The sequence below is a fragment of the Cataglyphis hispanica genome, chromosome 6 (assembly GCF_021464435.1).
Source record: "Cataglyphis hispanica isolate Lineage 1 chromosome 6, ULB_Chis1_1.0, whole genome shotgun sequence".
Lineage (NCBI taxonomy): Eukaryota > Metazoa > Arthropoda > Insecta > Hymenoptera > Formicidae > Cataglyphis > Cataglyphis hispanica.
This window is the reverse complement of record NC_065959.1, coordinates 7,377,168-7,402,892: the sequence shown is the minus strand read 5'-3', so window position 1 is coordinate 7,402,892 and position 25,725 is coordinate 7,377,168. Positions and strand designations below refer to the sequence as shown.

Sequence of the window (25,725 nt, the reverse complement as noted above, 5' to 3'; positions counted from 1 at the left end):
GTAAAAATCATGAAAATTTACCTCCTCGGTGCGGGCGCGCGGGTCATAAAAAGTACGTATATCGCGCGCTTATGATCATTATGAAAATAAACGTTATGTAAAAGTTGCAGTTTCGAGGAAAAACAGGAAAATTATTATTTGAACTACTTTCCCGCTTCGTAGCACGATCGCTCTTCTTCTGAAGAAGTTATAACTGTTATAAAGAAGCGTGCTCAAAGAATTATTCAACGGATGATTCCTTTTTGTGGCTATATTAATATGTCAATATTTCTCGTAATGATTAGAAAGAGCGAAAATCACAAAATTAATAAATAATCACTTTAATCTCTCTTGATTATTAGTTCGAATCAATATTTGTAATAAAAGAGATACAGATATCTCATAAACTATTGACCAAGTTTATTTAACAATAAAAACTAAAATGACTACGGAATATCTTTAAGAATGAAAGTATGCCAGTAGTAAAGTTCTACTTTTGCCAAAGGAATTTGGTACCGAGTTTTCTTAAAGAAAAATTTAATCTCTTGATGGCATGATCTCTCTTCTTTCCCTTTATCAGCAACTTTTTTCATATTTAATGTTGAATACATATAGTCAAATAATTTAGCGTAAAAGAAAATAGTTTCTAAACGAAAAAAAAAGCAATTGTATTCTTTAATACATTAATATTTAGTAAATAATTTTTCTTTGTACATCTTTATTTGGATCATTTGAATAATATGCATATTTAGATGTTATTTAATTGTTTTAGAAATTTATGATGATAGAAATAGATTAAATGTTCCTTGATTTTAATTGGAGAACATCCTGTATGTACAAACTTAAGAGATTAATGGCAAAAAGATTGGCAAGTGCAACGAAAGTTCGCCTTTTACAAGCTTCGCGCATTAAAAGCGGCACTTAAACGACTTTTTCGCGAGGGGTTACGATGCGATGAGGCGAAGATACGACATAACGAGCCTTCTTCAAGACAAAGAAAAGCTGACGATTCAATGCCGTGGTCCGTGGCGAAGGCGTAAAGACGTTGGATTATGAAAATGATCGTCGCGGATGCAGCACGGCTAGCGCGCCATTAAGAGCCGGGACTAATTGTTACACTTTCCCTAATTCCTCGGATAATGCGTCCCAACTCTGGCCGCGTATCTTTATGGTAATCCAGCGTGTTAGCGTCTTTTTGCTTGGCTACGTTAAAGTCATTTCTTCGCCGGCGTCTTCGCGCTGCTAATACGATGATAATAAATGCTGCGAAAAGAATTACAATCGTTCTGGCAGGTCTCTAAATAAAAGCGTGAATAGCCGTTAGTAGCTAATGCATTAAAAGAACTTTATTTTTTAGAAATAAAATTATTTTCTTTTTGAATATAGACAATATTTATTGAAAATAGATCGCTAGGGACGAAAGAAGGAGAAATTAACAATATGATAAATAAAATCAAAATGCCTTATATGTATATATATATATATATAATTTTTTTTTTTATAGCATATCGTTTATGATTTTTTGCATTAATTATTCTATGAAGTACAAATCAAATGCGTAATTTACATAGGAAACATGCTGGAATAACATTTTTTTTTCTATATTTTGCTAATACATTTTTTAATATTTTTTTTTTTATAAATCTGTGATCTTTTTATAAACCATCAATAATTTGTTGGTTAGGAATTTGTCACACAGAAAAAATTGTGCAAAATAATTGAGATATTTTCCTTAATTTCTTTTTGCGTGAAACGCCCGGAATGTTTTGTTTACATTTTTATTTTGCTTACATTTCTTGAAAGGCAACTCAAGTTTTTTTGAAAAAAGGCAGAACATAATTGACAATCCATATCGATAAGAAACAAAATATAGGTAGTAAGATTTTTAGATATTGACAATTCACAAAAGAGTCAGTCATCGAATGCTGAGACACTATAGATCTCCAAATTTTTAGGTGAGAGAATGAGAAAGAGAAATTAGATTAAAGTAAGAAGTGATATTAAAGTATTTCGATATATCAGATTCTTTATATTTATATATTTAGCAATGTGCGTCAGTGTAATGGCATTTAACGTGGCTTCGCGTTTGGTTGGTTTCGCTTGACCTTCTATGTAAATACAATGTCATCACGAAATCGGACTTTAACGAGATATCCGGAAATGTAGTACGTATTTGCGCATTGTCATTGTGAAAGTCTAAGTATAAGTTTGAACACTGATTTTATGCAAAATGAGATTCATGTCATTATTTTGCCGTATTTTTCCAGTTTCTCGCCGATCTTTTTGATTGTCATTGCGTATCAGTCATCTGTCATATGATGACTGTCACTATGATTGTCGCTACAGTGTGCTTAAAAAGGATTTGTCATCTAATTGAGTAAGAATGTGCAAGAACATATGAGCGCATATAATATTATAAAGATTTAAGATAAATTTAAATTAGTCTAAAAAAAAATGGATCTTAAAGAAATTAAAAAATGCAATTTAAATAGAAAATTATGTTTTTCTCTTAATAAAACTCTATTTTTTGTTTGCGCTTGTATTTCGCATGTTAATAATATATAAATATCTTATTTCGTCACACATGTTTCGTCACACATTTAATAACCTTGGCTCGCTCTTGATTAAATATGTTACAATGTATTTAATTTACAAATGTATATAAAGTATAGTCACGAAATGCAATTATGTTGCATATTTAAATGGACGGATGCATTTCAGTTATAAATAATAACTAATATACGCGACATATGTATTTGTAAAAACGCTAACGAGTTTCTCATGCACATATTTCAATTTACCACATTCTAATATTATATGCATTTATATTGCCTCTTTCAAAAATATCTTTATAATTTATTTGTTGCTGTGTTTTGTACAGAATATAGTAACATGGTCAAATTTATTTTTACATAAAGTGAATGCTTTATATGATAGCACCTATATGTCTTTATCAAGAAGCAAATATTATCATATTTCAATCGTGATTTATTTTTCTACAAAAATAGTATTCTTTTGTGCCGAAAAGATGCAAAAGATCGATTTCTGAACAACACGCTGTTATTATTTTTATTATTATTTTGTTATATTTTTTGCGATACGCTGTTTTTATAATCTCGATGGTATATGCGCGCCAATGATTGAAAGCGTTTTTGTGAAAACATCAATAACTTATCCATATATATACGCATATTATAATATTTTAATACTTCACTTTTTTTCCACAAATTTTTGCTCTCTCATAATTTATTTGTACTACTATTTTGTACCAATAAATAACATGTTTTTATTTAATATGATGAGTGTAAAACTTGCTAGAATTATTAAAACTTTTATATATTCTCATTTATTATATATCTTTATATTTATAATTTATTTTTTTTTAGAAAAATAAAACGCAACATATGTATGAAGAAAAGACATCACTTGATATCGAAGGGAGGATTTATTCATGTCATATGATGTATTTTTGTCCTCAAATTTTCCAATGATATTCGTCAATCTATGCTCTTAATCCATTTCGAACCGCGCGTTTTCTTAATAGGAATCCGCAAGGAATAGCGCAAATGTCAATTTTAATAGATTATGATCTCGTTAAAGGCGAATTTGTTACGTAAATGTCACTTGTAGGAGTGAAAGAGCGTGTGTATATTTAACTGAATCTGTGGGAGAAGCCATTTGATCTATATGATGTTACATGGTTTCGTGTTGAGCTTAAGCGATCTTTAGAGGTTCGAAGGCTTCGGATGTCGTATTTTTCGAAGTCGTAGGAGACATCCTGCATTGCCAGAGCAATCCTATGCTAGGAATAGAATGGGCGATAAATATCACGATTAGAGCATATTTTTCACTTATTTGTAAGAATTACTTGGAGAATTTTTTTTAAATATTGAAGACTTTTGTGTTGAATATATTTCTCTCATTTGGTTAGAATAAAGTGATATATAGTTTGAATATAAATATTAAATGTTTTAATTTTATAATATAAACAATATTTCTTCATTATCGATAATTCAATGTTCAACTAACGATGTTTTTACATTAATTTTATTTTTGTTTTGTTTGAGAGACTGAAATATACCTATATTATAAATATGTACGGATTTATAAACTGATTGACATTTAACATAAAGTATGCTCGAGAGTGATATCGCATCTCGGAAATCAAGATATTTATTCTGTACGTACATGTGTGTATGTACTTGTGTTATTTTTTGCTTTACAAGTGCGTGCAATATCTATATTTATATACGACGTAGAGACTTTGTACACATTTGATTTATAATAATTTATTTTTATATAAATTTTTATATATATCCTTACGGTCTTATATGTCCGAAAATTTAGTTGAAGATATATATATATATATATATATATATATATATATATATATGTGTGTGTAAAAAATATTATAAAAGAATAATATAATGTAAAAAAAGGTTTTATTATCGAATCGATTTCGAACATTATAATTAGATGGAAAATATCCCATTTTTTATTTCATTGATATTGAAAAGATATTCTCTAGATTTTCGTTATCAAATTCGATATCTAAATTTTTTATAATCCAATCAAAATTATCGGAACAATTCTTGTGGATAAGCGAAATATAGTTCTTCATTTAATGTTTCCCGTCCCTTTGTTACGATTTCCTTTCCATTATTCATATTATTATCAGATTATCGGCTTTTTGTGACCCGAAGTGAGCGCCCCCGTTATCATTATTATAGCACACGAAGAAGGTCGACAATTAGTCTTTCTCGCATTCAAAAAGTTTTCTCATCTCACTACTTTACAATTACTATTCATCTTACAGATTCTGGACGATACGGTTAGTTCACGACGCGAGTCTGTTCAGCAAGGACGCATCTTTCGAAAGTACGGACGGACCAATATCCTTCGACACATCGCATTCTTACGTCGGTACTATTTTAGGTAAGTTTAATTATATTATTCTATATTTATATATAATTGATTGAAAAAATTATAAATTCAACTTTTCATTAGTTTCATATAATTAGACTATTAAAGGTATTATTAAATTAATTATTTTATTACTCTATTAAATACTATTCGAATTAAAAAAGATATTGAATAAATTATGTCTTCCATGATAAATTGAAAATATTTAATTTTACACAATTGAAAAGAATTTTCGAGCGAAATAATATGCTTAAATTAAATTTCATATTTTTTTGTATATTTTACATAAAATTTTTTATCTCATTTTCGCTTCCAATAAATCAAATTATTATTTTCTCCAAGTATTATTATTAGTATTATTTTAACTGCTATTTTAATTTTTGCAATAAAATTATTTAATAATTTCATTAATGTATTGATCAAATTGTATATCCCGCGGTTTTTAATTTTAAAATACGTGTTATATAATAATACAAGTAATATAATTAACATTAATAATATGCAAAACTGTATATATTACAAATATTGTATATTATGTTTATTTCGTTTGTTTAGAATTGATTATTCTTTCAAATTTTTACGATATAATTACTCTATATAATACATTTTTTTTGCAATTATTGTTGATAAATCTATTTTCTCTATGTTTGTCTCCGTGCTGTGTATTGATATTGATTTGCATTGATTTAGCGATAAAGCGCAAAATGCGTGTGTCAAAGGGACTAAGTACGTTTGCGCGTAATTCCTTGCCCAAGCCGTGGATCTTGATTTGAGATTATCGTAATAATCTCGACAATCCGTTAATCTCAAAGGGCTCTCATTGTCAACGTCATACAGCTATATAGATGTGAGAGCGCCGTGATAGTCATTGCAGCGCAACCAGATCAATATTTATACACGTTCAGTCCGCGTATCGGAATTATATTGCGTAAACGAGGCGTATCATCGTCATTAGCGATCGCTGCGAAAGAGTGTCAGCACATTTTGAGATTAGGCGTGGCTGTATGCTGACGAGCATGTCCGCGACAAAGTAATTAGCCGGGTATCCTTCAACTTCAGCTTTCGTGATGGATAGCGTGTATAGCTGCCCCGTCTGCTATTCCGGAGGCTGTTCGGTTTCGCGAGCACATGTGCGGCCGCATTTCGCCTGGTAAAATCATGCCTCGGTGCACCTGAGGGTGCCTTGTTTAATCCTTTGATGCACTCTATCCGCTTTCATGTTACGGAAAGACTTCGCTTCATTATAATTGAATACCGGTTTCTCAAGCCGAAAATTACATCAAGAAAGATTTCGTTTAATCTTAATTTAATAAAGTCGCAAATAAAGCGTAAAGGGCATTTTGCTAATAGCAAACACTGTTTATTATAATTAAATAAATTTTATATTTTTAAATTCTTTTGTGATAAACGACATATATATGTATATAAATTCATATATTTCAAATAATTTAATAATTTAGTCGCACATTAAAATTCTATTTATGCTCCCTTAAAGTAAAGTAATTAATCAATGAAAAATAAAGTTTTATTTTTATCAATTTTTTTATCGATTCCTCTGAGATTACACAAGCAGTTTCAGTATCAACGAAGAACAACAAGGAATTTATCTCAAAACTAAGTAACGCTCAAGATTGATTTTACTATCATGATATAGATCTTTTGGGATATTCGCTACATACATTAATTAGCCGATATTTCCGAAATTGCATGCGTGACAAGAAAATTATTTGCGATGCATGAAGTTATTTTAACTCCCAAAGCGCATCAAAGGATTAACGCTTTGTTTAATGTCATTGCGTAACCACACAGATGGTTTTCCGGTTGAATACGATTTCAGTAATTCATTAAGCACGCTCTCCTTAGTTTGCGTCGCTAATGTGCCCATAAATAATAGAGTTTGCTCCGCGCTACACGAATCAGTCTATCCATCCAGAAGAACCGAAATAATCTTTCTGGATCAGTTTTTACAAAAACATCTCAATGATTTATTAGCACCGTGCTTAATTTTCATGTAATTAATATAGTATAAATCTAGACTTTTGTATACACCGTGTTACGAACGATTGCGATTAAAATCCTTACGATAAATTTAAAGTAGATTTGTTTGTAGTGGACACTTTTATTTATCCATGTAATTCGTGATATATTCGTAATATTAATATAAATATTTTGATAATATATCATATTTACAAAAAATAAGATATGTTAAAGTGCATTTTATCTTGTGTGAGTTAGGTGATCCTAGATCAGAAGGATTAAAGCTTAATAAATAACGATGAACTCAAATAATAATTACAATAATAGAAGAGTAACAATAATCCATATAGATATCAGCTAATTTGCAAAGCCGGGAAGATTTGGTCGGTTAGGTCGATCGGCGACACCCTGTACACTGAACTGGTATCAGGTATTCTTCTCGTAACCTTTCACGACTTTCATCGCGATCCGAAGCGAAATCGAGAAATAAATTTCGTGTTCGAACGAGCGTATCTCGAAGCGGGTCGTGTGCGCTTCGCCGCGACGCATCAGAATGCACGAGGTAATATCGACGGAAGTGCAGGCCGAGCCATTGTCGATTTCAATTCAAAATTATCTGCAAACCACGCGTGAAATACAACGTAAGAGTGAGAGGGCTAGAGAAATTTTTGTGCAGATTCTCAAAAATTTTGCGTGCGGATTTGTGGCAAATTCTTACAACACTTGGACACGCATTGCTGTGTTAATGACGCAAATATAATTTTTTTATTGACTTGGCACTATGATTACTCCCTACGGGAGCAAAATTTTTTTTTTTTTAACAAGACAAATATATATTTTAATCTGGACTATTGGTTTATTTCGAATCATAGTTAATTGACATTTTTGGATAGCATGCTTATCTTACGCTCGTCGTCTTGCTCGCCACATTAAACTAGGAATCTCATTTTCGTCTTTTGGAAACGTGCCAGATTCACCTATTGGAGATACACCGCACAGGGACTGTTGCCGAAGGATCACGAACAGGGAGAGATAGTATAGATTATAAATTTTTAGTGGGAAATAAGCATATGTACGTCCACAGTTGTGACTATATAACTGTTAGAACCTATAATTAATGTTATGTACTTATGGAAAATGGAAAATTTAAAATCCAGTGCATTATACATACATATAAAGCTTATCGTTAGTTTACTCTCCATTTTTTTAAAATAACAATCTTTTTTTTTGCATTTTAATATAGTAAAAACATTTTCCGACTTTTTTCTTATTATGTTAAAAATTACAGTTTAAGAAAATAAACACACGAGTAAACTCAAGAGTCAACTCATCGATAATTCTATCTTACATATATGTAAAAGAAATATTTTATTTTACTCTTTCTTTTAAAAGGAGATGTTTTAGTATCTCAAATGATTGAAATATCTTTTAAATTTATTTTTTCTTCTTTCAAGAATAAATCAGAAATTGCTAGAGTTGTTTAGCGTTATTTTAAACATAGAGTCTTAGACGAGAATTGTCATAATTTCTAAATATTATTATGAATTCATGGATCAGACTTTATGACTTTGTCAATTTTGGTTTTGAAAAATTTTGATTATAATTAAAAAAATCTTTTTATAAGAGTCAATGCGCGTGATTGAAGTGACAGAAACCTAGGCACGGCACTGACTATAGATTCATCAACAATAGGTGATGCTGGTATCATCATTCGATGCCCGCAAGCGTTCCTGCAGGAATCAGACGAGTACATGAATCGGACAATACGAGAGAGAGAGAGAGAGAGAGAGAGAGAGAAACGTGGTATAATTTTGGCGTATACGGCGAACTAAACGTAACCGCAAGTTCGCGAACGGGTTAGAAACTTGATCGTGAATGTGGCCCCGTCGCTTCGCCGGATCGTGAATCGCGAACGACCCCGTCGCCGCGCTGTTTCGACGACCGGGATTGCGGGAAGTTGAATCCCATCGTAATAGCGTCTTGCCGTAGTAATATCCGGACGTCGTAATCTTCACTTCGATGACTTTAGGCCGCGGTTACGGCATCGTACGCGAGTTTCTCTAACGAATGTTCTTGTACGCTGACAAATTTCCACCGGAAAATCGGCTGAATTCAGCAGAAGCGAACTTACCTTCCTTCATTAATTTATTGTAATTGTATCTGTAAATTGAGAGATGGAATTATTATCTCATCTCGTATCCATCTATATTCACTTTAATGCATTTGATTAGTAGCAGGGAATATTAATTCAATTCTACGTTAACTTTAATTATCATATTAATTAGATTAAATTCATTTTTTTAATTTACTTTTAATTTATTTTAATAATCAAAGAATAACAGATCAACAGGAATACATTTAAAAAGTCTCACATCAAACTTAATACAAAATTAATAATTTTAATAAATAACTTTATAGTTTCTTCAAAATATTCTATTAGTAGACAAATTATTAGTTTACCGAGTTATATTATTATCTATTAAATTTACTAATTTTATTAATTATATTAAAATAAATATCTTCGTGTATGTGCATTTAGACTAATAAAAGAGTATTTTTGCAATTTTTAGTGTGATAATTTTTTTTAGGAATTATGATTATATTAGTGTATCGCATATACATATACCTTTACATCACACAGTGAAATGGGCCGATAGAAATTTGCCGATTTGTACTAATTAAATGTATCGAGATAAGTGGAACTAATTATATCCGTTATGTGATAATGAATCCTGCGTTACACAGAGCGTTTAAGAAAACATTATCTTTTTTAATGAATACTAAAATCTAATATGTCTATTAATGGACGATGATTATTTCGAAAGAAGACATAATGTAATTCTTGAATATATAATATAAAGTAAACAATTGATAATTAAAAAGTTTTTACAAATAAAAAGATTTGTGTGAATTTTTACGAATAAAAAAATTTGTGAAATTGAAATATAACAGATGATCGAATTGAAATATACAAATAATTGAATTGTTTTCTCTAGATGAGAAATTTTATATTAAATCCTAAATTAACGGAAATGTGTGATTTAAATTAAATTGATGAAAATATCTTGAATCTTTATAACTTACTGCGCGAACAATGATTTCATTTAAAGCGATATAGCCTATAACTGGAGGAAAATGATGGTCCGAAGATAACCCCTATAGTTATCTCGACTTACCTCAATGTATTTGATTAGTTCCGATGTCTGATACGAATTCGTCCGGATTGAGTTTCCGTCGGAACATGCATTCTCTATAACCGTGGCCTTAAGGTGCGCACACGAGCACCAGCTGTTTCTAGTGCTCGTAATAGAAACGTTTAAACTACTGCAGATGAATTCCTTCTACGTCAGTGATGCAGGTCTTCGTGCAATATTCTCGAGCTCGTTTGTCTCTCAATTTATATTATATATATATATTGAAGTATAAAATAAGATGATATAAAAATAAAATAGAAATATAGAAAGAGAGAGAAAAAGAAAGATATGCACGGAGAATAAAATATATTATTTTTCGTCGATAAAAAATTAATTAATTATGCCAAGCCAAAAAATAAATGTGATTATTATAAAATATATAAGTAATTAAGAACACAAAAATATAAAGGAAGAATGTAAACGAGTATTCAGAGATTTTAATTGTGACCGATTACAAACACACAAATATAGTAGGTTGAATTGTTATCTTTCTTCTCCTTTCCTCCCACAGTTGCTATTCTCATACATTATTATTATTATTATTATGTAATATTATCTGAGTAAAATGTCAAATCAATAGATGAGGGAATGTAGCTTATAATAGCGATACAATAACCGTATAGTATATGGAATATTAAAATGTCCTTACCTGATATAACCATTTAATTCACATTGGAATTCATGCATAGATTGTATATCGAATGCGGTTCCTTTAGATGCACACAAATTCAGATCTACACGTTTGCACTAGTCTCTGCTTTTATACGTACTCTTTTGCTGGTTTGCTAGACTGAAAGGGAATGAAACGGATTTTTTTTTTTTTTTTACTATCGTCACAACATATCAAAATTGAACCACTCGTTCTCGTATAGCGTAACTACATCTTTATAACAAATTCATTCGTTCATTTATACATTTGAATGATAACATACTTTTGTAGCCAATCTAATCGTTTGCCAGTATTCGTTCGTTCAAATGTTACAAATCTATCTATGCATTCATGCTTGTATATTTAAAATGTGTTTCAACAGTATCCGGACTTATGCATTCACTCATGTTTACTTGTCAAGTCACTATTCGCTCGCTTATGTTACATAAACATAAAACTTTATATAGTGAGAAAAAATTGTGTGAATTTTTAAAGTCGATATTTTTGTTACTGCAAACAATCGCAGAGTCAATGGTATATTGATGTAACACTAAATGTTGTTGACGCAAAGAGAATTTCTTGCATTAAACATGTTTTTGTTTATGCATTTTGATATTTGTTATGTTTTTAATTTGATATCTGTATGATAACGAACAGCGATTTTGGCAATTCTTATTTCGAGAGAAAAATCCATTCGTCTATCACGCGTGTCTGACTAAACGTACCTTCAAACATGACTAGAAGAGACTCTGGCCGACTCTGGCGCGGACAAGAGACGAGACGACACTTTATTAATCCTCCACGATCGAATATCGAGAGCTTTCGACGTCGAACTTTGATGCACAGGATCCGGCTATAAGCAATTCGACGCTATTCGCTGCCGCTGTTAAAGAGAACCGGGCACGTAATTTATTCGCATTTATGCATAAAGTAGCAAGGACGAGATAATTCGCTTACGCGCTATGTGGTGAAAATCGTTAATTATCTTCTTGTTGAATTACATTCTTTCCGTTCGCGACAGCTATAATTGGGATAACTCTATTTCCCGTATAATCGATTACATTATTGCAAAATTCAAATTCTTTTTATCGTAATTTTCTTTGTCTTCAATACGCTTGAAATTATCTTTTATCTCGTATACTTCAAAATTTTGAATTATTTTAAAAACTTGACAAAACGTTCTGTGCTATTTTAGTGCTATTTTAGTACTTTCTGTGCTAAATTATGTTAAATTATTACATATAATTCTTCACAATAATGTTACGTAATCTTACTGGTTTATAACGTATATTTTAATCTCTTAATATGGATATTAATATATCATTGCATTAATGAACTTATATTTCCATCATTGAAATATTGTTTCACAAAAAAAAACTGAGTGACAAGATATATTCAGAATAGCATATTTTTATGCATGTACCGATATCATCATGTCATCATATATCAGAGAGTTGTCACTCTTCTCTGAAAAACCGATAAAATCGAGGGAATTTATGCCCGCTGAAACTCAAGATGAGTATAGGACATTTCGACAAATAATTGACATTTTATTATCTTTTTTTATTTTAAATTAACATTGTTCTTGAAATGAAATTTATTTCTTTTGAAACTCGATTCCTTTATCAAGTCAATTAAACTATTCCATTATTAAGCTGTAAAATGTTATCAAGAAATTCGGCAAAATCAGAAATTAAATCATTCTTTGAAAAATTTAGAGAATTTTATAAGCTAAAGAGGCGAAATCTCTTTCTATGACGAAATCTAAAAATTACATAATATTACAGCAATTAGGATTATCATTATAGTCAATATGGGGCCATATTACAGTAATCGTTACGCTAAATGACGATATAATAACTCGACATAGGCGATACCGCGTTTGTATCCATAGTGACCGTCATTTAATTAATGAAGCAACCGCGCGACATTCGAAATTAGTAATTACACGTGTAGAGCGATGCGGCAATTAAATTAACTTGACTTTTTGGCGTATCTGCGCGTCCGCGCGCATTGTAAACGGTCAACAAACCGCTGCAATCTGCTGGCTGGTTGGCTGCGGATTCGGGCCTGATAGTCGGCGCAATGGTCCAGGATAACGCGTATCAACGATAATCCGATTAGCGATTAAACTTGCCTAATTGACGGTACACGTGCGTGTAATTGCATATCTAGGGACACTCAATTTCCGATTCACGATGAAGAATACTAAGTACCATTAGCAAGTAATCATCTTAAAAAGTTCACGAACGAGCCAACTTACGTCGGCCTGCAAGATATTATGTTAATAAGGTATTTACCGTGTTATGTTCGAGTCGTATCGACATTGTCACATCTATTATTGTGATAAATACGCGAATTACTTATTTAAGAATTATTTTTAGGAAATAATTGTGGAAAATATTTTAAAGATCTTTTATGAAGAGACGTAATGATTTATATATTGTCAGAATTTAAAATTGCGCGTAATCTTTTATTTGATAAATTGATAGATTCTTTACTGTGCAACTTATAGGGTTACAGGAGCATTGAATATATTAAAGAATATATTAAAATGTTATTGTTGCTGATTGAATTATCGTCAAGCAGAAATCAACATTAGATTTTATTGATTAAAAAATCTATAAATAAAAAAAAGTGCGGTGGTCTGTTTATATATTTTGTTTATTTCCTTGAGCGAAAATAGAAAAGAAATAATGAATTTTCAAGTATTTGTATTTATTCACACAAAACAAAGGATTGGTGTAAGCTTCGTGTCGCGAGTTTTGTAATACTTAAAATTCAATTACGAACAAAGCGCTCTCATTTAAATCTCCACCACTAAAATCTTACTCTCGACCACAAATCCCTTGAATGTTAATGTGTCTTACGACAAGTCCTGAGTTAAATACAGAAGTTTTCTAAGTTAAAGATAGAAGTTTTCTACTAAATTTTTTCTTCGTATAGTAAGTATAGTAGTATATGCTGTAGTATTTTTTGCAGGAGGGAGGAATGTTAAATATATCGAAAGAATATACTTTTAATTACAGTGAAAGAATTTGAAAATATTTTATTATTTTTTTCTTTTCTTGTTTTTATAATAGAAATATTGGTTATTAGATTCATATATACTATTTTCTTGAATATTATATTTACATTTTAAGGTTTTAACAAAATTGTGATTGATTATTTTAAATCTACAAATTAAAAGTTTACTTAGGATAATATTAGGATTGATTATATATATAGAGAGAGAACATTATATACTTTTTACAATATTTGTTATACATTGCAAATTTATTCGTAATTATTGATTAAATAACAGAGATTATAATAATACTAGATTTAAATGTTTTATATTTTTAAAGTATTATAACTTTCAATACTTTTAATTTTGTAAATTTATCACAAATGTATCTGATTTGATCTAATTTTTCTGATGTGATTTTATTTGTCTTTTTTTTGTCATCTTTTGGAACTATTGCATTTCACGTTTAGTCACAATCCAAAATTTATAAAATTTAATACGACGTCAATTTAAAACGTTTAAATGTTAAATACATTTGGAAAATATTTTTTCCCAATCAATTAAATATTCATTAAAATTTTGCAGAACCTTTTTTCAACTTTGACGTGACAAAGTTATATATCGGTATTAGCAGAACATTAATATAGAATATATGTATAAAAACGTTTTGGTAAGCGATTTTTTGATTCATTATTGAGATGTGTTGGATATATTGTCATCGCACTATGCATCCGGTGGACGATCTATGGTCCTTTCTTCGAAATAGACCGCGTCGCTATATTTGCGGAACATTCGCGTTGCAAGAACGTCGATGGTGTCTGAGAATCGATCAGGGATTTACGACAAGCGCAAAAATTGCCGGGCCATTTGTCATAGTCGAGGGAGAATCCTGCATCGTCTCCCAATAGACGAAATTTCAAAGTACGCGAGTAATGTTGGTTCTTTCGTGCTCCTTTGGGGGATAGTTCGTTGGAAAATAGGCCAATCCCGTCTTCTCTCCGCCTTGTGTTCTCCAGTAATAGCTATAACGATATTTTGGCGTATTTCGTCTCTCTTAGCTCGTAGAATGCAGGCCAGCATTTCCAAACTGCGACAACACGAATAGCGAAATGCAGTGCAATCTCCTTGCGCAAAATACACTTACCGCGATGGCCATTGTTTCCACAGGTTTGCGGCGAGTTAAACTCTTTAACGGACGATATATATTTGCCGAAACCTTTGTCCGCTACTTTGTTCTCTCGATGGAGAAAAGCCTTTTTCACGGCAATCAAAACGATTCTAATTTCTCTTAACAGTGGATTTGCTAATACACGATTTGTGATTCTATATTTGTAAGCGTAGATTGTCACTGTAAATTGATTTATGCTATTAAAAGAGAGGCAAGAATATCAGATTATTATTACATTTTTTTATTTGTATTTACTTATAAAATTAATTATAATTGGATTTTAATATAAATTAGTATATCTGTATCAGGAAGGGATTTTATACTTATCTTTTTTGGTTTTTAAATTATGAATATGTAATTTTTTTATCTTTTAAAAATTATATATATGAATAATTATTAAAATCATACTCTCTCTTCTCTTTCTTTTTTTATTAAAGAGTTAATAATATATTCTATTAATTTTACTTTTTTTTATATTTATTTAGTTTATCAAGTATTTTTGGGAGTTATTGTATATATTCGGAGTAAATGTAATGTTTTCGTAGTGTGGCGCAAACTTCTAAAGTAATTTTTTTTTTTTTTTTGTAAATTACAGCACGCGAATAAATCATAACGCGTGCTTGATTAAGTGATACGATTTACTAAGAATTCTGACGCGGCAACTAGAACGCGAAAGAGTAGTAAGTTAGTCACGATCGTAGGATGAAAGTCCTACTGGCTAGTCGCCAATTTGTCTCGACATATCCATAAGCGGAATATCTCGCTTCGGAGCTTTTCTCGAGGGATACAAATTACAGGGAGAAAAGGACAAGGGACAAGGAATGCGGATTTCAAATTATGGATACTCCTGCTAATTAAACCACGATTTTCGGACTGTGTCGTTTATTTTTTAGCATGCCTAAAGGAAATACAATTTTCGAAATTAACTCTTTGCAATCATCGTATGCAAAATTCCCGCATTTAAATAAACCTCCACTTCCACGCTATATTTTTTTGATAGGCGCATTGCAGCTTGTTTTTATCCGCCAAACTTTTATTCTCGCCTCTGCTTTTGCTTTGAAAGCAGACTTTCTTCCCGCGAAGCTTTTAAGTAATAGACAATGCTAATCTATCAACTGAAAACGTTGCAATGTTATATTCATATTGAGAAGTAAAAATCGTTCTTAAAAAAAAAAAATACTTTGTTATAATTATATAATAATGATGTTTTACCTTTATTTTTTAAACAATTCTTATTAATATTTTCAATCAGAATATTTACAATTATAACTTTATTTTTATATCTATATTTATAAGGATATTTTTATATTTATAGATTAATGCGAATATAATAAGTTTACGTCCGATTATTTAACGCTCGTAATTAAAGTATCGTTTTTGAATATTGGACGGGCCGAAATACTCGAAAACGCGAGTATATTGATTTGGAGTGGTTGATCAGATTTTTCCTTCAATATAATTTGACCCGATTTAATGACATGTATCCCAATAGTCAATTAACAAACTAGCCGGCTTGTGTTCATCGATATATCGACGGTCTGTGCGCGTCGAGTCCGTAATTTGCCGCGATGATCAAGAGCGGAATATTTATTACTTTCGGCGTTCCGAGTGTCGAGAACGGAGAAAAACAATAGCTAGTTTCGTCGCGTGAGATTGCATCGCTCTCCTTGCTCGCGACTCGATTAATCAAAGCAAGCAGGAGTATCGAAAGAATGAACGTCGCCTTTAATCAAGAGGCAAGTAAAATCTGTTCTATCGAGATTGACATTTATTTTTATAAACATATGAAAATATTATTATTGCTATATTAAATACTTTAATACTTGATATTTAATATTTTATACCATATATGATAAACGAAAAGAGATTATTAAGACATCTATTTTTTAATCAGTTTGACAATTCAGCAATGCTGCGTGCACAATTTTAAATTGCGACATTTTTCGTCTATAATAAAACTAGCCAATAAATTGAGTCATTGCCTTATTTCGTGCCTTTTAACACAATTTTATTTGTTGGAAAATCGGTAATCGAGACAGATTTGCAAATTAACAAGAACGCCAAATTGGGATGTAGATATAAAAACATGTGATTTGTGCCGATGTGCTGCGAGAGAAAAACGTCGACAATTATTCCGTGCGATTAACTCACAATAGGTCAATCGAGGGTTAATCGACACTCATTAGCCTAAATATCGCGAGATCTCTTCGGCGAAATAGGTACTACTTTCGATTACGTTAATTCTGCAAGACAAAGCGAAGAAATATCTTCGATATGTGTTCATATCTAGCATGTGTATGGTATCATAGATGGAGCAGTTAATTTTACTCATTGGAAAGTTCCTATTACTCTTCTAGTAAGAGTTAATTATATACTCTTTCTCTTTTTCTTTCTCTCTCTCTCTCTCTCTCTCTCTCTCTTCCTATTATGCGAGATTAATAATCAACTCTCGGAAACATAAAAATAAATCAAACGAGTAACGTTAATAGAGCGGCTACATCTCCAGGATTTTATGCGAGGCATAAATCGGCTGGCAAGAGTAAGACGAGAAAATTACGATATGCTTTTCAATCTCAAAAAGATTACTGCATGGAAAATTGGGGACGGTTTAACGAAGAGTTATCTACATCAAGAGATTGTAATATATATCTTGGAAAAGATGTTTAGCGTAATTTTTAACGTTGTGATGATGATTTACTGCGTTATAGAGATCATTGTTCGACTATTTGAATTTTTAGAAAGAAGATTATATTTTCAAAATTTAATTATTTAAATTGCACACATAAATGCATATTTGGGGTTTAACAAGACGTTACAACACATTTTGTAGCAAAATTTTTATAAAAAGTACAAGTCGAAATTTAGCGTTTACGAATGAAACGGATGAAAAATTATTTTATTAAAATCTGAAACTGGGCTTGTGCATTCAAAATGAATGCTTATATTAGTCTCTTTGTCTCAGTTCTTTCAAATATTACACGGTAGCAGATAGCTCTCTCGACATTGTAGTCGGACTGCGAAACAATTTGATATTCAAGTACTATTCGCCGCACATATCGCTCCGCGAATGTGAACATATGTGCGAAGAGCCGGCGATAAAGGACCACTTTACGCAGCCACGATTTTCACCGTGTGTTTTCACGATTTCGACGCAGCAGCAGCGCGAGTTTTCACTGTGTCTACGTTTTGTACGATCGGCCCAAACTGGCCATCCATACGTACCGCTTTCACGGGGAATTGGAGCTAAACAGAACGCCAAATAATAGAATACAAAGCGTGAAAGAAACAAAGGTAAAAAGTTTTCTGGTACGCTTTTGTATAGAAATGATTTTATCATGCTGCTGGTTACTATATATCATAATATGTAAAAGTGTCTAAAACTAGAATTTTGAAATTAAGCTTTACATATATTTTTTCATTCTCTTATAGAAAGGCTATCAATTTGGGAGGAAGAGATTTTTCAGTAATGGATTATATTAATTGTTGGAAATTTTGTCATACGTTCTGGATCATATTTTCTGGGAGAAAAAAAATACGCCAAGAGGAACATTCTCGATTCTCGCCTGTGAAGAGGCTGGCCTGGAACTAAGCCACGGCGATTTATATCAATGCGATCGCAATGCTACGCTGCCGTAATCCGATTGTTGATCGATAAAGCGTAACTCGGTCGCGCTTTCTCGCGTGTGTAGCATTGTGCCGTTGCGAATCGAACGCGCCGAACGCGCCACCACCGAACCGATCCGTTAGCCGTTCAGCGTTCTAAATTGGATTTTTCCACTAACGAGTCCGAGAGCTTTTCCTCCGTGAAAGCTCCTCGCAAACCTCCTCGACATTGCTCTCTTCCCCGGCTGCCAAGCCCCTCCTCATCCCTCTCCGCTTGAGAGCGCGTCTTTTCTCTTCATCCCTTTTATCGCCGCACTTTTCCGGATCGCACATCCCCGTGCCGCATCTTCTTTCACCCCCATCTTTCCCTCTCCTCCCCCCCCCCTTCTCTCACATTCTGCATCTCTCTCTTTTCTTTATTTAAAATTTTTTTTTTTCACTTTCCCCTCGTTCTTCGTCTCTCCAATTAGGGCGGTCGCTCCTTTTCCATAGATCCGCTCTGCCACTTCTCGGGATTACATCGGGCCAAACGGTTCGCTTGCTACGCGGATCCTCCTGAGAGAATTAAGCATCTCTAGATGCTAGAGAGTTTGCATCTTTCTGACGATGCTTTGTTCTCTCCTCGCCGGCGGCAGACAATCTCGCTACATCTTGCCATGCGAAATATTAATGATGCCGCATTTTAGTTTCTTATTTTTTTTTTTCCCTTTTAATGCTATATTATATTTACATATTAATATTATTTTTATTTTAAACGTAGGTCATTGAACTCAAGTAATTTAATAGCTGTTTTATTTCTCATTTAACAAAGAAATTGAACGATATTTTTAACTGGTATATTTTAGTAATTTTTTATCTCTTATATCACGCTTGTTAGTATGTATTTTGGGACAATTGTCAGATATCTTAATGTTTTATTTATAACGATCAATGAGCCGAATGGCGAAGACACGATATTTATATCGAAGTAAAAAAAAATCGCGACAGGCACTTTTTATCACGTTTCGCCAAGGGAGCGTCAATTCGAACGTATTAAGTTTGAAAAATGCAAAATACAAGGCTTGAATTTCAGTCTGAATTGATCGGTGAGGAGAGGAGAGTCTATTAAATCGCGCTTTCAAACGGCCGTTAGCCAACGAGAACGTTTTATCGCGGAAGCACCAAATCGTCGGACGAGCCCGTCGATGAATAAGTATGAACGAAAACACGCTACAATGCGTGATAAAAACGAATTCGAATATGAATAATTCATTAATTATCGGCGATAGCTTTCTCTTTTTGTATCTCGCATGCCTTTATCGGTTTTTTATTTTTTTTTCTCTACGACCCTCCTACACTCAGTCTCCCTCTTTCCCTCTCTATATGTGTGTGTGTGTGTGTGTGTGTGTGTGTGTGTGTGTGTGTGTGTGTGTGTGTGTGTGTGTGTGTGTGTGTGCGTGCGTGCGTGCGTGCGTGTGTGTGTGTGTGTGTGTGTGTGTGTGTGTGTGTGTGTGTGTGTGTGTGTGTGTGTGTGTGTGTGCGTGTGTGTGTGTGTGTGTCTCGCTGTCTTTTTCTCTCACTCTCATTCTATTCGAAATATTGCCCAGGGGGAATTTAGCCCTCACTTTTCCCTCACTTATACATCCACACACGAACGCGTTCTCTTTCTTTATCTCTATCGAACTCTTACAATCATTCAGACTTGAGTGGTTCTTTTTCTTTAAAATTATTCTTTAAAATTATTTCAGAAAGTTGATTTTTAGAATTCCACTTTAGAATTCCGTTTATCGATTTATTCACAGGGGATTTATTAAATGTTAATCTGAATAAATAACTTATCAAGATGAATGTTAAATAAGTATTGCAAATGTTAAATAAGTATTTATTATTTTTATATATGTTAAATATAGATTTGTATTTGAATTTATTTCAAGAATCTAACAAATGACATTCGTCTCGATTTCTATTCGACGATCTCCATCTCGAAGTGTGTGTGCGTTTTATATAAAATTATATAATTAAATATATAATATATTTCATACACACATACAGATTATAAATAATGTATAATTTTATACATACACATTACACATACTTATATTATCTATATTATATTATATTTATATATTCAAGGTCTGTCAACAAAAATTGAAGCCATTATTGCCCGAGTACTATATAAATAAATAACTATTCTCGTTTCTTCAATCCCTGCTTCTTCTTCGTTTTTGTTTCTTATCTATAACATTCAATATTTCGTCTCAAAGTCATTTCGATTTGATCAGCTTCTTCTCCCGGGATTATTCTCAAAGTTGATTTTCCAGAAAGAGAGAAATGTTTTTCCTGTGTTTCGCGTAGACCCGTAAAACCATGTAAACGTGTAACGAGGGAATTTGACTATTGCGACCGCGTTGAATAATGTTTAGCGAACGCCGCGATGAATAATTGATAAATCGCCAACATATACCACTGCCGGCGAACAGTTGTGCATATACGTACAATGCGTTGGCAGCGGATTGTAACGCGAGTTTAACACCACGATTTCTATCGCGCGGGTGCACCAAAGGCGAGACCTGGTCAACATAACATACTTGTTATGCAAAAGCACTACATATATATATATATATATATATATATATATATATATATATATATATAATTGAATGATGTCGCGAAAATAGAATTCGCGAAAGCAGTTTAATAAAGCCAGAAAGTTTCGCAATTTTAAAACATGTCGATTCAGTTATATATAACTTTTTTTATTTTGTTGTTTAATTTACTAGTTTTTTTTATTAATTACTTATTAATTACTTTTTGTAATTATACTTTTTATAATTTATTAATTTTTCTTTTTATAATTAGAATTTTGATGCAAAATCTTGCCATGCTTGTGACGAAATAACAAAAGTTTCATACGTCCGCGTTTGATGGTATTCCAGTTTCCCTCTATTTATTTCCGCATATCTCTCGGTCTAACACGTGTTCTATATTTTTTGTATCAATTTTTCTTTGTTTTCTCCGTCGACGTACGCGATCTACTTTATCCGCTTTACGCCTGTCCAAACTGTCGCGTCGGGATGAGACTCGATTAAGCCCCAGGTCGCAGATTCTTCCTTTCTGGTTTTTTTTTTTTTCTCTTGAACAGCCGACAGTATGGTCGTTCTGGACAAAAGCTATCAAAAGAGCATACCACTGGTGGTCATACGCGGACAGTTTTGTAATCCCCATACTTTTGTTCATCCTTTACTCGCGCGCATGTTGTTTCCTGCCCTTATAATTCCCGTTTTATAGCCCGCTTCAGCATTCATATTTTTCACTTTGTAATCGCTATTCTTTCTAATATGTTCATTAGTTTCCACGTTCTTTGCATTTATCTTTTTGTTCATATTTTTGATTGGAAAGAAATTAGGAATGAAATAATATAATTTGCTCTTTCCAAAATTCTCTACTCCTTTTACGATTTCCTTCTATCCTTATTATATTGTCACCCGATAATTTAGGATGTTATACAGTGTGATAAATATATATTACATTTATCTATCCATATCTATACATATATTTGCTTAATGTATTTATTAATTATTATGCGATTATGCCACATTTATTTCTTTTTTATCTTCTTCGTAAAGGAAGTACATTTTTTCATTTTCTTCTCATATTTTTCTTATTTTTCACATTTTTGCTCTTATCTTGTCCGCTTTTAATCATTTAGATATCTTTATCTTGTATGTATAACACTTTTCTGAAGTATTTATTAATTATTACCTAATTACAGCATATTTCGTTCATCTTTATTTTTCTTGATCTTCCGTCATTAGAGAAAAAGCGTTCTTTTTCAACCCTATTTCTTTTCATCCTTGTTTTTTGCTCTTATTCTTCACTTTAATGCCACATTGATACGATTACTATTTGCCTAGTGTATTTGTTAATTACCATGTAATTATCGCGTTTTTTTTCTATTTATCTTTATCCGTTCTTTTAGGAAAAAGAATTCTTTCGTTTGTTCCTCTCACTTGCGTGAACTCTCACGCTCGTCCGTTGGAGATTAAGCTGCGTTCTTCTTTGAGCGCTCCAACGTGAAAAAAAAGTCTGATGAAATGCTATTAAAAGCGCGGGTACTCGTAGACTATTCCTTGTAATTTGTTAATTATATTGTTAAGTACATTTTCTCTTTGAAAGAATTATAATAAACTATTTGAGACAACAAGATATACGGGGTTGAACAATAACGAAACATTGTAATTATTATTACGCTAAAAGAGCAATCAAAATTGGATTTGTTATGCGGTAATAAATATATTTTCATATCCAAATTGATGAAGTGCGTATGATTATGTATCTTTGTATAATGCTTGTAGCTTTAATAATTATTTAAAAAAAAATATTTCAAGATATTATTACAATTTATATTTTTGCGAATATTTTTACAATTTATTTTTTTACATTAATTATTGCTTCAGAGATGTATGATATATCGATTATAATTTGTTATTATAATAGATGTATTTTTATTATTAAATCGAAAGATCTGATCTCGACCTGTGTGTCAAAGTCAGGACGGCCGAATTTAATCTGATGATAGCCTAGTTTCGCCATGTTTCCTCCGCGTTTACTTTTTGTCCCCTTTCATCTTTCGTCCAAGCCCTGTTCTTTTCTCTATTGAGCCTCTCACGGGAGGTGCACTTTTCATTCGCAATCTCTCGTTGAGAGAGAAAGAGATGCCGTCGCCACATCGATTACGTTTCAACTCGTCCGTTGGGAATCGTCGTTCACGCTTAGGCGAGAAATGGGATCGAATTAGTCGCGAAAACTTCATAGAGAAGGAGAAAAGGTGATTCTCATGTTTCTTTTTTAGAAAAATTGACCGCGGAATTTCCTGGGATGACCTGGAATTCGCTAGGTATCTCGATATCTCGCGTCTTTCACCTTCCTGGATTTTAATCGATAACGTTGTTGCAGTATGAAAGGAGCAAATGTCTTTACAATATATTTCAAAATTGCTAAGTATTTTAGCCTAGAATTTCGTAAGCAGCTTGAAAGTGTCGAAACTTTTAATTTTTTTTAGATTGCAGGAATGCATGTATGGATAACGAAACTTTTCATTATACCTTATTTAAGTTTATGTGTGATTTAGCTTAATGAAATTTTATTTCGTGATATTTAATTATATAGAAATATATACATTATGTGTAGATAATATTAAAGAACTATGAGAACACAAATCATAGACGAAACATCTAATATTAATTCTCGTTGTGTCTGTGTTTTTCCAACTTCAAATATGGGAAAAGAAATTAATTTTGAAATTATATTTAAATATTTAAAAATAAGTAACACGTTTAGGATACGATAAATTTAATGAGTTTGCTATTTTAATATTTTATAATGAAATCAACTAAAATATAATATCACATTATCTAATGATTGTTAACATATTGCTTATCTTAACTTAAAAATCAAATTTGTTTTAATAATTTTTTCGTAAAATGATATTCGATTTAATATTTTACTACTATTTTATATTTAAATGTTTATATACTTTTTCATATTTTTATCTTTAATTTAAATTCTCTTTAATTTAAGTATTTTTATCTTTAATTTAAATTAAACTTATAAATATTTGATTTATATTTATTGAAACTTCGATATTTTATTTAATGTTTCCACTTTTAAATTGGAAACTAAAACTTATTTTAAAAGAATATTGATAAAGAGTAATACAATTAGTTCTTTTTATGTGTTTTTTTCATGCGCTATTTTTATTCAGTTGCAAATTGTTCTCTTTTGATAATTAAGAGCCAAATTGTATTATGCTATAAGAATCTCTTTCACGGTTGTCTCTTTTATCGAGAAGGATAGGATATCGATTACTATGAGGGGTGAATTTACGGATCAACTGCGCGCTGGCAACCAAAGGGATCCAAACAATTACTTGTAGGAAGTAACACGCGGTCGTAAATTTCTCCAACTGCGCGATAGCACTTTAGTCGATTTATCTTCTCTCTCGTAATAGTCCGGAATATCGCCTATGATTGACGATTGGAATTCCTGGAATTCATGTTTTATCCGGGAAACTTGCTTCTTGAGTCAAGAGGCGGCGATTCTCAGAGATCGTGATTTTCCTCGTCTCTTGCATTCAAGTTTCTCAGCGTGTCTCTCTCTCTCTCTCTCTCTCTCTCCTTCCCATCTGCAACGTCGTTACAAAAATATACTGCAAGCAAGATACGCATATATTGAGCGACAGTCTCAGGACATGCTGCTGTTTCCAGATGAATTCCAACGTTTTCGATATTGTCATACTTGATTCGCTTGTGCATGAAAAAAGCAGAAAATAAAGAAAACAAAGAACGGAGTATATTGGAACGCTCAAAAGATAAGTTCGTTCAAAAGACGAAAATATTCAAAAACTTCTTATCTAATGTCAATCTATTAAAAATTGAAAAAATTTAGCACATCGAGATTATTTTAATTATTAGAAATATAATTATTTATCAATAGATTTTGCTGGAAAAAGAATTATTTACCAATTGTATTCTAATATTTACTAATGTTATATTTATTAATATTAAGTTGTGTGCTTAATTTTGTAGATGAAATTATATTACAGATTAATAATAACGATAAAGCAAGTAGAAGAAATTTCGTGCTCATAGCTGTGACAGCAAACTTTGATTTCAAGAAATTTCTACAGAAATCTGTCGCTTCGTTCAGGAAGCTGAGCCGCTCGGATGGAGATGAAATTGCGCAAAGCAAGAAACGAAGTTATGGGCTCGTCGCCGTATTCTAAATACCCGGCAATCCATTCTAATTCCATTCGAAAAGTTACTATACAAGCGTCTCTCTTTTCCTTTTTTTTTTTTTCGCCGCGCGCTTTGTCTAACTTTGGCAAAAATTTCATAAGAAATAATGAAAGCACGGCGACACGAAATAAAGGCTTCTACAAATATAATTACCTCGCCGGTAACTTTATATGCACCGTGGGAACGAATCTCCTGCTGCCGCGGTTCGCCCTCGTATTTTCGCAGATTTAAAAGGTAGCTCGAGGTTATATCGCATACATTCAACACGAATCCATCTCTCTGCAAAAACTATTAATAATGATTTCAGCGCTCTCAGTTTTTGCGAGTGTTATTAAAATAAGACGGATTTCTGTAGAGAAATATTATTAAACACGTGATTGAAACGATCTATTATACGAGTAACATAAAATGAAAGTATTAATATGCATTTATATTTAATTCACAGTGTA

The 25,725-nt window shown here is 32.0% G+C and overlaps 1 protein-coding gene across 1 annotated transcript in view; it reads left to right on the top strand.

Annotated features, from left to right (window-relative positions):
• LOC126850234 (disintegrin and metalloproteinase domain-containing protein 10) overlaps positions 1–25,725 on the top strand; it is a 53,592-nt gene that overhangs the window by 15,913 nt on the left and 11,954 nt on the right. The window contains exon 4 of the mRNA XM_050592998.1: positions 4,796–4,914. Coding sequence (XP_050448955.1) covers positions 4,796–4,914 — 119 coding nt within the window. The remainder of the gene's footprint in view (positions 1–4,795; positions 4,915–25,725) is intronic.